The 16,568-nt window shown below is 40.9% G+C and overlaps 1 protein-coding gene across 13 annotated transcripts in view; it reads right to left on the bottom strand.

The window, feature by feature from the left end:
• BRSK2 (BR serine/threonine kinase 2) overlaps positions 1 to 16,568 on the bottom strand; it is a 325,977-nt gene that overhangs the window by 72,090 nt on the left and 237,319 nt on the right. For all 13 annotated transcript variants that reach the window (XM_057412868.1, XM_057412864.1, XM_057412866.1 and 10 more), the window contains 3 exons: positions 14,413 to 14,529; positions 3,040 to 3,073; positions 2,084 to 2,152 (listed from right to left, as the gene is read on the bottom strand). In XM_057412868.1, coding sequence (XP_057268851.1) covers positions 2,084 to 2,152; positions 3,040 to 3,073; positions 14,413 to 14,529 — 220 coding nt within the window. The remainder of the gene's footprint in view (positions 1 to 2,083; positions 2,153 to 3,039; positions 3,074 to 14,412; positions 14,530 to 16,568) is intronic.

Raw genomic sequence — 16,568 nt, forward strand, 5'->3', positions numbered from 1 at the left:
CAAGTCTGCACCTTCCTAGATATTCTCACTTCCTTTTTCACTGCCTAGTTCTAGGAGGTGCCAAGCTTCCTTGATTTCCAGGATGGATTGTGGGAAGCTGCAAGCTGTCAGCTGCTGTGATTATGAAGCTCTAAGTTGTCAGTTCTGGCACTGCTCTTACTACAGTGAGTAGTGCATCTGTATAAGCAATTCTGTGTCTATGGGTTACAGAGACAACAGCTCCATAGAACCCTCAGAAAGCCCACCTGATGGCAACTGCAACTGGGCACTATTTACTGTTGTTTGTTCATTCAAGCATTCCTGAAGAGAGCCGCTCTGTCTTCTGTAACCAACCTCCTGCTACCTACATTTTTTCTAACTATTCCGGACTTCAAGGAGAATCAATTCTCATAGTTCAGTACTTTGGCTAACGCAACTTAAGCCATGATGAAGTCAGTAAGGATGCTTTGTGTCATTTCCTGAAGGTAACAACTACACGTCTTTTATTACTACTACGTGCTATTATAGCATGAGACTTTTTGTAGGGTTTGTCCTGACATAATTAACTGGAGAGCTCTGCACTCTCCATCAATAATAGCCTTATTTCAATCATTTTGCAGGCTTATGTGTATATGTAGGAACAGATGAAGTTGCAGCAACAGATACCAAATCTTGATAGAGAATCCCCCTGAAAATGAAAAGCCTGCTCATACAAATCCCACCCATCTTGACATGTTCTCTCTTCTATTCTTACAAATTCAAGAAGTTATGTTAAAAGCTCATTACACAGTTCTGTTCTATCAGCGAAGAAAACAGCTGCCCAGGAGCAATAGATGACCAGGTGCAATCTAGTAAGATAAAATTCTTCCCTCAGAACATCAAGATAAAAAATCCAAAACTTCAAAAATATCAGTGAATTGTAATGAAGAAAAAGAAAAAAATGGTAAGCTCGGTTAAGGTGAATTAACGCATTATATTGATATTTCCTCAAGGTATTTTGACTTGGGCCATTAAAAAAATATCAGCATATTTTTTGGAGGGGAAAAAAAAAAAAGCCTTTAAAATTTCCAAGTACTTTGAACAAAATTAATGTGGAGAATCTAACTCTGTGCATTGTAAAAGTATTTTCATCAAAATAAAACATTAAAGTGAAGTAATTAGGTCCAAATTTGACTCCAGACTTGTATTTTTCTAATTGTAGATGAGCATATTGAATTACTATAGACATAAAGAACTTAACATGCACATAAAACCTGTTCTCATACACAGTATTCAATCTGCACATGGTATATGCTTATAGGAACATAAAAGTATATTTTCCTACATTATACTATGGAAATTGATAACAAATGCCAAGCCTATCTGCCTTCAGCTGGACATCCAGTTGTTGCATTGTTTAGGAGAATTACTTTACCACTTCAAATCAGAATAAATTCCACAGAGAATTGAAACTTTGATCAAAAGAAGGGTAAGTTACAAGACAACACATTTTGAATACTAAAGAAAGTATTACTGAGCCAGATGGAAACTAATTTAAACTTTGTACTACTGGCTCAGTTTTATATTTCCAAGTGTACTAAATTAAAATGTAGTTCAGTACTTGTGTGAAACAAAATGGTTGCACTCAAATCTTGTCTTGATAAAACACTGCAGTTAATGTAAGCGTATACCTACTGAAACACATCTACAGCAGAAAAAAAACAAACACTTCCCAAACCCAGCCACATTTTCATCTTGTGAAGTACAACTTATTTGACACTCTCTGCATCCTGGAGTTGTAACTGTGCACATCCTTTCCAGTCAAAATATGTGCTGTGATATCACAAGACAGCAGAGAGCATTTATGGAGGTAAGGTTTTGATGCTTGTCTATGCTCCCCTGTGCAGGGCAGCAGCATTTCAAAGAAGCAGTGAAATATTCCTCATGCTTTTCCTCTGGGACTGATACAGAAATAAGAGGAAAGGATGCAACTGGGAGATACAAATATAGGCGAACTAAAAAAAAAACCATCTGTACATGATGTCAATAGAATCACCATTAAATACAGCAGCATTTTCAGATTTTTCTTTTCTTGTTAAAGTATGGTGCAAGGAAGATGACTCACCACTAGCAACGCAAATAAAATGACTCCACAGCTCCAGACGTCTGCTTTCCTTCCGTCATATTTTTCTCCCTGTGCAGCAATGACACAGAGGCTCAAAAGACTGCTCGCTAGTAAAAGAATTAATTATCCTTGAAGAACAAAAGAAGGGAGAATGGGAAACCCCACATTTCAGTTCTGCCACCTGCTTCCCAAGGTGGCCTTCCCAGCTAGGAAGCCATGCCACAGCCCATTAATTGAATTTTTTATGAACATGAGTTTACAGTCTTATCTGGGATCTGCGAGAACAGGCTCGGAAGTGGGGAGCAGGGCAGGAACAGTTGACAGCTCACAAATTATTAGACCTGGCACTTAAGCAGTGTCAGAGGTCTATTAAGGACTTTAAGAAGGTGTTTTTCTCTTCCCTGGTTCTTCAGGGAGCTTGTCACCAGTCACATTATTTGTGAACTCAAGGGTAATGTCTGGACAGTCTCTTCTGTACACTTCCTGCTTGGCTTTACATTAAAGATATGTTTTAAAAGAGGGGAATCTTGGTCACTGAAATCTTGGATACTTATTTTCAGAGGACAAAGGGAGAGTAGAGGGAAAGGATACTTCATATCATCTAATGGAAACCAAAATTACGGACAGCCAACCCCAATTCTTCTACTGAAATGACAGCTAGATCAGAGACTACATCCCCGGGTGGAAAGATGAAGTTAAAAGAGGCTACTGTATTTCTGCTTCATCACATGGTACAAAGGGTATTGTGAGAATAATACATGATCATTTCCCTCATACAGCCTATGTAGCTTGACTCAGGTCTGAGCCAAACAAATAAAACTGTAGTTACATTCTTTGTTTCTTTTCCAGTGCTGTCTGCCTTGGACACACTTCCTGCACAGAGGGTCTATCTGCATACTTGCGATGAGTGGTACTTTAAAAAATGCATTTATACACACTAATGTTAACCAACTTACCCGGATGACTTCAGGGCAAGCATAATGTGGTGATCTGAAACACAAAAGACAGTCAAATGAGCATGTTACAGCCTGGTATTTATGGATTACGTGCATTTCCATTTTGTTTAGCAGAATCATGATTGGCTTGCTTATACAGAAAGCAAGTGTTCAAAACCAGCACTTTTTTCCTTACCTCAATGAGAACGCATATCTAAAAAACTCAGTAAACGGTCAAGAAATATCGAAACTCAAAATTCTATGTCCCCACTATGAATTTCTTAAAAGCAAGGAAGGAAGAGAACACCAGGCGTATTCTGTGCCTATACGGAATTCTAGCCCTCAAATCCCACCCTTTAAGTTTGCCTTGCACCTAAGTAGAAGGAAGGCCCATGCTGGATAGTCTCTTATAAGAAAAGAGAATAATATTTTCAGACCAACATATACATCCCAATATGTCTTGGACCTCTTCTGTTAAGATTGCTCTCAATTACTCCAACAGATATAAAACCTGCCAATACATGATTTCCGCATGCTTTTTTTTATCCTTTAAAAAACTAAAAAGGATGGACAGTAGTGCTACTACCCAGCGAGTTAATATATTCTTTTCGCATCCTTCTACCCATATATCTCTGGTTTGATTCCTGGCTGAGAATTGTTAATTACTTCAGCTTGCCAAGTAATCATTTTAATTCTTAAAGATTATAGCCATGGCTATTTATTTTATAGCCTTCATTAAAGTAACTTGACAAGTAAAAGGGATGCAAACTGTCTGAGACCTGTGTGCAAATTATGCTATTGTTTATACTGACACCTCCCAGCAGTCCCTGAGCCTGCCTTCATTTGTGCATTTGTTTCTTGTGACAAACGCGATCATGGCTGGGCAATACCTGTCTCACAAAGTAATGAGCAAAACAGAAGCACAGTGAGGTTAGCTTTGTGCTAGGATGCTACATTATGCCCATTGAGACAGCCTGTTAATTGGATTTCTATGCACACTACACTTATATTACGGCAAAATATCATCCCATGGGCATGGAACGCCCTGATTTGGTATCGCAGCTTTTGGCAGACAACGATAATAAACTCAGGGTACACTTGAGACTGCAGCTACCTTGAAAGCAAAGTGTAAGCGAGGAGAGAGAAATACAGTTGATCTTTCCCAAATTTTAGGAAAGGTGGAATTCAGAAGTCAAAAACAATATTTAATATATAACTACCAGCCTCCACCTCCCTCCTCCCTCTCTGCTGTTTAAGAGGTTATTACAGGTACTTCTAACCAGGTCTATCTGCTCAGTAGTGATCCCAAGTGTCTTAACTGAGACTGGATTCTGAAAACCTCAAGTGTTAAAACAGGTAACGAAAACCAGAGCCTTCCTTCAGAGAGCTGGCCAAAGTTGTCTCTTGGGAGACCAAAAAGAATGAATTTGTGCCTAGTAGGTAGGACAGATTCCTTGGACTGTCACTGGCAGCCACATGCACATGGACAAGGCTACTTAGTGTTTTTAAAAGCTGCTGCTGGCCACAGTTTGAAAAAGGTTACCAGAACCTCACCATGAGTTCACTCTTCTGACTAAAACAAGAGCAATGCCACCACAGCTTTCATACCTCACAAAAGCTTGTATGACTGAATTAACTTGGATTTTTATAATGCTTTAACCTTTTAGAGCAAAAGCTTCCACAATATAACAAACAGCGTGATGGCAAAAATACTAAAATAAAACTAAAGCAGTCAGTAATGTTAATAAAGTTGTTGCTTCTTGACGAAGTAGAGTGAGACACTGGATTGCTTAATGTTATGTACGTGTTCCCAACCCTGTAACATATATTGTTCTCTGTAAATCTGCTTCTGTATAGCAATCCAACAGCTACTCTACATCTGTTCTTTTTAATATCCCAAAGCCTTAAATACTAAACAGTCATGTCACTGGACTAATGCATGACTTTACAAGCTTTTAAAAGACAAGTTAAATTATTCTTGTGAGAATGCTTGACTAGTGGTGTTGCCTCTTCATATCATAAAAATGGTGTAGAGTATACAGACCATCCTTAAGCTACACAGAAATCAGAATTAAGGAGTAGCACCAGAATTTGGACTGCAACTCACATCTAGACAAGCAGAATTAACTGTCACTATTGCTAGACTGCTTAGACAGAACACAGAAAGAGGGCAGTATGGGAGCTGTAGGGAAGGTAGTAATTTAACTATAATTTGGAAAAAAATTATTAGCGAAAAGAGCATAGGAATTATATCAGATCAGGGACATTCACTCAGTTGAGTCACCTCAGAATAGAAAGACCAGTTCTAACATGTGCTATATAAGCAAGTCACATGAGTTTTGTTGGAAAACATATCAGGTGGCAACAAAGGAGTGAAGACAGAATCTAGGTAACTGTGACTTAGCATGTCTGAGTTTCTTAGTCTTGCATGCAGTTTAGCTTCAGTTAGGTATGATGTTACCATTGCCTTTCATACAGAAGGTGAGTCACAGAACCAAATAATGTATTAAATGGCTACAGCAGGTGGTGTCTGTGGCTGAGCAAAACCTCTCAAATCCTGCATGGTATCCCATACAGTTCAGGATCCCTTCAGCACAATACTTTTTTGGTGGCCATGTGTCCTGGGTTCAGCAGTAGCAGTCATTTTTTCTCCTTCTTAGTAGCTGGTGCAGTGCTGTGGTTTTGACTTTTGGCCTGGGAACAGTGCTGATAGCACCGATGCTTTTACTTACTGCTCAAATGTTTAGTCTGACCTAGGACTTCTGAGTCTCATGCTCTGACAGGGAGGAGGGGAAGCCGGGAGGAAGCAGAGACAGGACACCTGACCCAAACTAGCCAAAGAGGTATTCCACACCACAGCACGTCATGCCCAGGATGTAAACTAGGAGTTACATGGAAGGGCTGGCTCACTGCTCGGTCAGGCTGCATATCGACAAGTGTTATCGTATTCTCTTCCCTTGTTATTTCCTTTATCATTATTATTATTGGTAGTAGCATCAGTGGTTTGTGTTATACCTTAGTTACTAAACTGTTCTTATCTCAACCTGTGGGAGTTATATTCTTTCGATTCTCCTCCCCGTTCCTCTGGGAGTTGGGGGTGGCGGGGTGGGGGGAAGAAAGAAGGGGGAGTGAGTGAGAGGGCTGCTGTCTGACTTACGGCCTGGGCTTAAACCATGACACCATGCCATCTGTGGTCCACTGGAAGAGTCAGTATCTCAATTTGCAGGGTGCTTCTGAGTATTTATTTGTATATGATGACTCCAATAAAGATTTCAGAACTCTACGAATGTGGCTGCTGAGCAAATCAACTACCTTGACAGCTTCCTGTGCTAATATCCTTGAAAAGAAGAATGTGGATGTTGTGAAGAACCCAAGACAGCTGCATTACTGTTTATGCGTACCACTAGCAAATGCACTTTGAGCATTTACCTTCCTTGGGTCAGCTGGAGTGCAGTGGAATCTGTTAGGTTTCTTACAAGCCACCACTGAAATCCTACTAGTATCTGAGAGAATGGGTGGAGAAAATGCTATAATAAATCCTGTCAACAAGTTGGGTTGATTTGAGCATTCAACAGCTGCCTTGCAATTGCCCAGAAAGCACAAGTTTTTGGCATAGGAATTTGGCATTGGGAATTCTTGCCAGCACTCAGTAGCTGGGTATCTGCAGCATTATCTTGGCTAAAAGTTCTAGGAGGAATCCTCCAGCCAGCCAGAATCCATAGAAAACTCATTTCCATAATACCAATCACAGAGCAACTTCAACTGCTTTAAAGAGAAAACTGAAATTTAACCAAAAATCTATTTATCTTTCTACGGAGTCATGAATATTTTTTTGGCTCTTATCATTAATTATTCCATATATGTGTGTCAAGAATAACACTCCCTGCCTCTTCCCCTAAGCCACCTCCTCATCGTTCAGCTACATTTCTGTACAGCAAAAGCCACAATCTGCCCTTGATAACAAATAAGTATACTGCTCAGCAAGATCAAGAAGCAGTTGCTGCCTGCTGCTGCAAAAAAAAACCACCAATGTTGGCAGTATTTATTTCAAGGGTGATGTGGATTTTCCAAGGCTAGTCTGCCTGAGGCAGGAAGGGCTCTCTGAATGGTCATTCACAGCTATGACTCTAGGACACTGCAGTCTTAAGGATCTCGGGGGACCTGAGCAAAGCATTCATGTAGGATTTCAACCAAAGGAAATAAGCCAGCATGCAATGGTGAAATCCAGGACAACCCTGGACAGGTAAGTTAGGCATTCAGAAAGAAATGTATATATCCTCGCTGCATCTATCTTCAACTTCATCTGAAAAACTGGAAAAGTAGTTTGTTATCTAAGCACATCAACATACAGTGCAGCTACAGTAGATCTGAGATAATCAGAGCCATATCTTCAGTGCAGATGTGATGTGCCTGTGACCTATAGGTCTTACTATGTAGACAAGAGAGTCCTGCACGCACAAATCAACTGCCCAAGTATGGTTTATCTGGGAATATACAGTAACTGCTTTTTGAGAGAAGCAGTTGGTTGATCAAGAAGCACAAGGAAAGCTGTGTGATCCTACTCCACTGTGTGACAAATCACGTGTTACACTGCCACTGGGTTCCCAGGTCCCATCAAAGATGACTGTCCATTCCTATGTCCTCTGCTCCCATGCCTTGAGATCGTACTATCTGGGGAAGAAGAGTGTCATTCTTTAGGCCTCACACCTGGATGCAGAGTTTCTAAAGAGTCTCCTTTCCCCTTTTTTTCTTATGCATTAAGTTACCTTGATACAAGAGGTTGTAAAGGTGCAGTGAAAGTTGTCCCACATCTAGCTGTTTTTGTTGTTGCTCTAATGCTAGAGTTCCTCCTTCTTTACCCTCCCCTTTCTTCCCACTGTCTCCAAGCTGGCTTTCAGAAACAGAAACTATCCAGTAGTGCAAAAGGCTGCCTGTGCTTTCCCCGCATGCTGGATAGCAAAGGGTTGAGATGAAGAGAAACACCAGAGTAGCAAAATAGATAAAGGGAATTCTTCAGGAGAAGGACATATGTTAAAGCATCCTAAGTGGAGAAAGCAACAGCCACAGACCACACACAAAAGAAAGACAGGAAGAGAATGAAGAAATGGTTCCAGTAGCAGTTGGCAGTTAAGGCTGCAGTGAAGACAGTAGCTCTAAGTTACTGTAATTAAAGTAGTAGGTATTACAATAAGGCTGTAATTAAGGTAGTAGTTGTAGTTAAGGCTGAGCACTATTTTGCCATTAAAGCTTCAACTCAGTCATTTAGCTTTGTAGGAGAAAACTCAGCATCTAGCCCTCAGCCATCTTACAGCTGTTTACCCCTTAAGCAACAATTACGTTTTTGGGGAATCTGCAAATCAGTTCATTAATTACTATATCAGCTCAAATTTTAAGACTTGGAACCTTTAAGAGATCTTCATTTAAAATATGAAACAGAATGTCTGTATGAAAAGGACAACAGATTGCAAAGTTAAGTATTCAAAAGTTAAGAATTGCTAAAATAAAGCTCGAAGAGGTTATACTGTACTCTGCAGGTAAGTCAAGGTGGGCTGGTGGATGTGTTGTCATATGCAGTGCCTCTGTTTCACTTGTGGCTGAAGTTAGAAAGTCTGTAGCAATGTGAGAGAAGTTTAGTGTCACAAAGGACAAGATTGCTGTAGAGGCAGTTGACATACTGAAGAATCAAATTCTTTCCCTGCCCCTTCCACAGAATCGTTCTGTGAAAGAAAATAAACAGGTGCCTTAAACTGAGATGTTCACAGGTAATTATGAATTGCAGATTCCCCGGTTTGAAAATCACTGTGCAACATATCCAAACTTTGATGTACAAGCATGTGGAGTTTGATTTACAAGTATTTATAAGAACACGGAGCAGCAGCTGAGGTCAGTAGGCACTCTGCTCTCCAAGTAAAAGACTATTATCAGGCACTGAGTACTCTGAGATACTAGGCCTCAGAGAATCCAACTGCACACTCAAAACTGGTTGATAATTTTGAGCCTCATTTTGCAGAATCATGTGCCCTCAGATAAATGGAGATAACCAGGTCAATGTGGCAAACAGAATATGTAAACATTGTAATTAATATTTGTAAACCTAAGATACTATGATGAAAATTCAACCTGCCATTCATAGCAAGGCTTGAATGCAATAGAGCAGAAATTATGAATGGATCCATAAAATTTATGATGAGGAAAAAATTAAACATCAAATAGCTGTTTATTAAAAAACCCTACACCATCCAAACACCAAATGAGTCAAAGATTTGTTGGAAAAGAGCTGTACAAGCTTGTAATTAATGGCCATATCCTAATGTGCACGGTCTAAGTTAATGTTATGTTGGCAGTCTGAAGAATACCATGTCCTAAATTCTCAGTGCTTGATCTTGCAGAATTAAAGCTTGCTAATATACCTTGGTATGTATTAGAGGTGAAGCTGGTGTTAATGGTTATTAAAAAGGTTGCCTGGTATTTCCCTTTATAATCCTCATTTTAAGTTATGACTTACCATCAAATTTAACAACAATTTTCCTTGCTTTTTGTCTGCCTCTGACTGGCTTCATGTTTGTGTGTTGATGCATGTTGTGTATGGGCCAAAACGTTTCCACCAAGTCTAACCTAAATTAATGTTTTTTCTCCATAAAAAAGAAAAACTTCTAGTATCCTCAACCGCAAAGGGAAAACTTCAATTTCACTTGTTTGAAGGCTCTAGATGAATTTACTCAAACTTCCACTAGAAAACTGCAGTTTGCATTTACCTGCAGAAACTATAGAGCATCAGGATCTAAATTCTATCTGGACCAGTAACACTTCACAGAACAGTTTTTCTACCTGAAGCTGATACCATGAGCTGCTGTGACTGGGGTTATCATGACATACCAAACTTTAAACCAAAGTGAGGTCAAAACCAATGGAAATAGATCTAGGACTGACAGGAACTGACTGGGACAACCAGGTGGGGGAAACTAGAGCTGTAACCTAGTGGAAAAGGATCTAGGATTTGGGAGCAAATATGGTGCAGAAATGACTGAGAGAAGTTGGCAAAACTAGAGTGCAAATTGTGGAAGAAGATGGGAATGGAGTGCTGGCAATGGAAGCTCTTGATGAGATGGGGTAAAAAGTACTAATTCTGGCATCTCCAATTTCAAGAGCCTAAATTTGCAACCCTAACAATAACTGGATGCAGGACACTTGCATGTGCTTAAAGCAATATGCACAAGTTTCTTATGAAGGAGAAAAATATGCACAACATCACATCTTGTCATTAAAATCAGAAATGGTGCTTGGACACTGAGGTGTGTGGCAACTGAACACTGCTCTTCTGAATTACCCGCTTATCACAGTTGTGCTGATACACCAAATACAGATGTAAGGGAATCAAGAGCTAGATGATCTCTGCTAGCATTTCTAACAAACACACAATGCACTGTTTGTTATAAGTACCTTGAGCATAAAAAGAGCCAGTAATAGATCCAGGCAATCTGTGGGTCTGCAAAATGTTGCTAGGAACTGCTAGGGAGAGCTGAGAGCAGAGGAACTGACTATGCAGGGGTTGGAAGCTGCTGTTTTCCTCCATCATGCTGCTGACAGTAGAGAGGTTTTCTACTCACTCCCAATAAAATCATAATCAGCACTGCTCTTCCCACATGCACATGGCTTTCTGGATCAGGCCAGGGGTTCCCTATGGAAATACCAATATGCGGGAACTGTTGCATATAGTTAATTGTGGAGTTGTCAGCAGTGTCAGTCTCCATACTGACTGCCTCTGCAGAGATTGAGTCTAGTGTTGGAATGAGCTACATTTACATGTCAGCTCTGTCCTACTCTTGGTTGGAGTAGAGATTTGGAGGCAGGCAGCACAGAGACTGCTGTGGCTTCTCTGTCACCTGGCAGCATGCAGCAATCTCCACTCAGTAGGACTCAGTGTTTCAAAGCTGTGATGAGTGAAACAGAGAGAAGTGAAAAGATGTCAAAAATTTATTCTGCCAGGTTTCTGTAAAGAGCAATGGGAATTAGGAAAGATCTTTACAAACTCCCAAGAATTGCAAGTGACTCAACAGTATCATCTTTCAATCCTGTATTTTAGCCATAAGCCCTCTTAGTTCAAGAAAAAGGAACAAGGTACAGGGAATGCCCTAACCCTTCCTACTTTCCAAGACTCCTACAGAAATGACTGCAGTTTATGTTCAGAGCAACATGTGCTCTGCAATGACTAGCTGAGATGGAGAACCGAAGCAAAGAAAGGTAATGCATCTTGTTCAAGACCACCCTGAATGCCTTCAGCAGAGACAGAAATCAAGGTCAGATCACCTCAGTCTCAGTCCTGAGGCTTAACTATAAGGCACTTACTCTTCTTGCCTAGTGACAATTCAGGATGGATTGGACAATATCTACCATTCTGAAACACTGTGAATTGCTGTGAAAAGAGACAAGGGAGTGTTTCTGCATGCCACTGCCTGTAAAGAGGAGGAAGACCTGTAGGTCTGAAGTAACAGAAGTGGCATCCTACCACATCTTCTGCTTCTTTCCTTGTTTACTCTTTGCTCACAGACTTCCCCTGTTCCTGCAGGAATGCACAGACTCACTGTGTTACTTTGGCATTTCAAGGGCCACTTCTCCATGACACCACCTTCTGTGAAATTTCTGCTGTAAGCAGAATTATTCCTGCAGACCCTACACAGTTTCTCTTCCTTTCAAGGGTCCAAAGACACATGCTTAAAACTCTGGTTATTCCTCTTTGCTGAGTATATGTACTATTTGTGCAATATACATTTCCAGTAATGGGGATTCATTACAACAAAGGACCAATGTGCAGTCTGTCAGTGACAAATTATGTCAATGAAACAGCAAGTCCATCCTTACCTCCCTTTCCTACACAAACACAACTGGATTGAACTTTTATTGTTTTCTCCAGGTAGCCATCAGTGCTACAGAAAACTGTGCAGATCTAAGGAGTAGCTCCCAGAAAACATGGACTCTGAGGTATGCAATACAGCATACTTAAGGCTACATGATTATCTTCATGAGGCCAGTCACGGATCTGTGGTGACCTAACGCCTATCCAAACTTTGGACTAAATTTAGCAGTTCACTTGTGACAGCAAAGACTTTTTGACTTCACTCTAACTGCTCTGTACTGGCAAAGGTAGCTGCATCACACGTCTCAACCCCATCTAATCCTCCCACTCTGACTGACAGAAATACCTGGAGACTCCTTGCATGACTGTCACTGGAAATGTTACAGTTTCATCTCATTATCAGTGTTCACAGATAAAACCATTCTGGAAATTAACTTCTGGGTGTTTTGAGGAGCATCTCATTAAAGTTCAGTATCTCAGCCATGATTCACTCTGTTTTGTTCCTTTTCTTGCTGGCTGAAAGTACCAACTACAAGGGTAGCTAAAACTGTTGCCTTGAAAAGCTCTGAGGTTGGTTACTGTATGTTCTCCGGGGGAAAGGGAGTCATAAGTGGATTGCCTTTCTTTGTGAACAGTGTGGCATATTGTTACATTTTCCTTCCTTCCTCCCTTCACCCCCGGACACCAGAGAGATCACAAGACACCAGTATCAGCCATGCTGGGCTCCATGCCAGGAGAATTAATGAAGTGGTGTAATAGCTCACACAGAGGCCTGCTGATTGGCACCACACTTAAAATGCATCCGCAAGGCAGGAGATCATAGCATTGCTGCTGTGTTCTGTTTATTACAGGCACATCTCTTCCGTTCCATTGATTTCTTTATTAGCACATTTTAAGGATGCAATGTGGGGGCTGGCTCTGCTTGAGCATGGAGGCTTGAATTCCAGCACCACTTATGGAAAGGAACTCTCCCTTTGAGACTCTAGACCTGGATGACAGAGCCCAGTGCTAACAAGAATAGGAGCCCTATTGAAAGGCTCCTGAGGAGTTTGAAAAATCCTGCAGGACAATGCAAGATGGGGTTGGTTTTTATACTTATGCTTTTTTTTGTTTTTTTTTCTCATGGAAGGAAGGGGGGAAATTTTATCTAAAGAGTGTAGAGGCTTTGGGGGACCTACTGCAGGAAGAACTTTTTTAATCTAGAGGGGAGGTTTGAGAGCAGCTGCAAGGAGCACATGTGCAGACTCCTAGCTCCTTGCTTTTCATCTGTGCAGTTAAGAGGTCAAATCTTGACACAGATAGGAAGGAACAGGTGGGTCTCAGTGTAATCATCAATGAACATTCAACCACATCATGAACTTCAAATATATTTGCTAGCTATCCATTATTCATGACCTGCAAAGCAGAGCTGTACAGCTCAGGACTAAGGCAGTGGCTGGGTTGTACAGGGGACCATGAGGACTCCACATCTATTCTGAACTGCTTTGGGACAGTCTGAAAAAACATGGACTGTAATCAGCTGAGGATGGGGCAGGGCTGAAGTCACCAGATTCACAAGACCAAAGGCCAGGAAGAGTAGGTCTGTATGGAAGGAGGTGGAAATCTACTGGTACTCTCTGTAACTCCAGCTTCTGAGCTAGCAGTTACAACAAATTCATACACAGCTAAAAGCTGGTGTTGTGGTGCTAGCTTAATGCAGCTGCTGCCCTTGCTACAGTTCACTGCAGCTACCCCGCTGCACAGTCAGCATGGCACCAAGCCATAGCTATGGGAGTGTGGAGTGGGGCATGGTCAAGTGGTGCCCCTGGTAGCCATGGGGATGAGAGGGCATTGCTCCCAGAGACCATGTCCTGTCCCTGGTCAGGCACCCGGGCTTTGCTCAGCTGTTGGACTGATTGTTGGTTCCCTTGGAAATTCCTAGAAAGCTCTTTCTGGCAACTGAATTGCCATGGAAATGTTTTTAGATTGACCCTGCAATATTCCTCCAAGCTGTCCCCTTTGTGTCTGCATTCATGCCCTGCTTGTAATTGCAAAGGACCCTGCTGTCTCCCTATCAATCCTGCCTGTCAATGCTTCGTATCAATGCTTTATTTGGTGTGTGTAGCATGAATAGGAAGAACTGCAAGCAGGCAGCCTCACTGGGACACACGAATTCCATTTCAGAACCCCAAGATTAATTTTTTTTATCCTTAATATTTTTAAAGCTTCTTCTTAAAACAGCTAACACTACTGTTTCCCCAAAATTATACAGCCACTGAAAGCAAACACACACCAGTGTATGTAGATAAATCCAAACCTGAAAGGCTTGATTTCTATATCTACCTGTGACTCCTACAGAGGCCCTTTTTTCCCTGCAAAGCACTTAAACCCCCTTCTTTTAGCTATATTATACACTGCATGCATCGTAGCAATTTGTCATCTTGCTGCAAAATAACAATGCACAGTGTAAGCCTGCATGTCTTTATTGAAACCCTTACTATAGACAACCTTTATGTCTGGAATCTATCACTGATTTTTGCAGTATGTTCTGAGACACTCACCCACAACTGGTTTCTAACAAGCTGTCCCCAACCTGCAGTGATGCCATCCCAAAGTCTGCTATCCGGATGTTGTTCTTTTCATCCAGCAGTAGGTTTTCTGGTTTTAAGTCCCTGTGGCTGTAAAGACAAGATCAAAATGTGAGTTAAATTATCCACAACAGCTTTCCTACTCCAAAACTTATTCTTTATCCAGCATAGCATCCAACCTATTATATTTTAACAGATTTTTTTTTTTTTTTCAATTCAGGGTAGGAGAACACACATATCCAAGATCTAATCTTTGCAATACTCTAGACTGTATCTAGTCCTGATGAATTCAAGGCTTGAGCCTGCACTCCCCTGGCAGGAAATTAACATCTTCAACTTTCAGTGATACCAACACAATCTGAAGGAGAGACTGAGGGAAACAGGTAGGAGGAGAATTTCAGCTTGGATTTAGAGCTGAAATACTACATCATATGCCAGATCCTTAAGGTAGGAGGCAACACTATCAACATATTCTGTCAACAACAGCAAACAAAATGAGTGATATATAGAGAAAAAAACTATCCTTGATGTAAAAGCTACTGCAAAAAGTCCTTATTAGGAGTTTTTTACATAGGCACATGGCTTTAAAATAATTTTGGGTAGTTATCTCTGATGGAGAAATTCCTTCAACCTAGTACTGCATACAACTGAGGGTACCAGCAGTGGAAAGGAAGAAAGAGGATTTCTTTCTTTCCATCAAAGCTTGATTCTCTTATTATTTGCAACATAGAGCCAGGCAGCCATGATCTTCAGGATGTCAACTCCCTCTTTAAATCAAAAGGTATCATATATTTACTAACTTATTAATGCCCACTACCCACAGTAACACCACTGTGCACCCATGTCTGCTTCTTAGTACTCAAGTGCTTTTGTAGAACTATTACGTTTACTTGATTTTACATGCAAAGACAAAATCTTGCACAATATTTGTGATGACTTTGCTCTATTTTCTTTTCATTGGCAACTCTTGGAGAGTCAGAATGAGAGAAGCAGTTTAGGCAAGCTAAAGAAGTTCTTTTCTTTTTTCTTATGAGTAGGCAAAATGAGTCTTTGATGTCTTGCTAACAAGAGGTCCAAATAGGAGCACTGCAACCTTGTAGGCAGAACGGCCAGCTTCGGTGGCCACTCAGAACACAGATGTGTGGGAAACAGCCAGCCAACAACATGTGTGTCAGTTAAACAACGCTCATTTGGAGTAATGGTTCACAGCATTAGGACAGTCTAGTCCAGTGGCACCTAAAATGGAAGGGAAGTCAGCCTTATCTTTATGTCATTTCCTCCTCTCTTTTTAAGACATTCCTCTAGCAGTCCTCATGCACGCAGGTGTTAATTCTACCTCTATCCCACTGTAAAGAACAGTCTCTAGACCCTCAGAGAAATATGAGAGGCATGACAATGTCTTGGAAATGATCTCCTCTGATCTAAAGAGAAGTCTTATATGTTCAGTCAGACACAACCTGTAAATAATGCAGGTCAATTCTATGCAAAACCAGAGCACACTGTAATAGCATACCTGGGGAGTGTAACAGATATTTCCAAAGGAGACTTCCAGCAAAATAGTGCACATTCAAAGCAGCTACTGGTCATTTACCTTTTCACTGAGTCCAATGATTCCTTCTGCCTCACTTTTTAAAGAGCATAAAATTAGGTTCTCTGGTCTTGTATAGACATGATGAACCCTGAATGTTAAAGTGACCTTGTTAATCATGGGCAAACAATCCGGTAGATAACGGAACAGCGCAATTCAGATTTGCCCATATTTTCACCTGACAAAGCAAAAGGTGCTTTATCAAATCTATCTTTCTCATAGAAATCAAACTTTCAAGGTAACTGGAGACAGAAGATTTACTGGCCATATAGTAACTATCAAGATATCCATACCTACCTGACAAAAATGCAGGAAATGAGTGACAAGGAAATGTTCTAGAGTCAGTGAATGACCAATTAATGGCCAGGAAAAGAATATCTGAATGCCACCATCAGGGACTGCAGTCCTGGACAAAGGCAAGATTGTCAGCATCTGCCAAATCTGACAGCATTTTGAAAGCCTTAAGTTGGGACCCAGGGGTTCCTGGGACTAAGGTGGTATGTGTGAAAGGAAATCTGGGGTGGCTTCAGACACTCACCAA

The sequence above is a fragment of the Pezoporus wallicus genome, unplaced genomic scaffold (assembly GCF_028554395.1).
Source record: "Pezoporus wallicus isolate ANWC-B61680 ecotype Strahan unplaced genomic scaffold, APGP_CSIRO_Pwel_v1 scaffold_6885, whole genome shotgun sequence".
NCBI lineage: Eukaryota > Metazoa > Chordata > Aves > Psittaciformes > Psittacidae > Pezoporus > Pezoporus wallicus.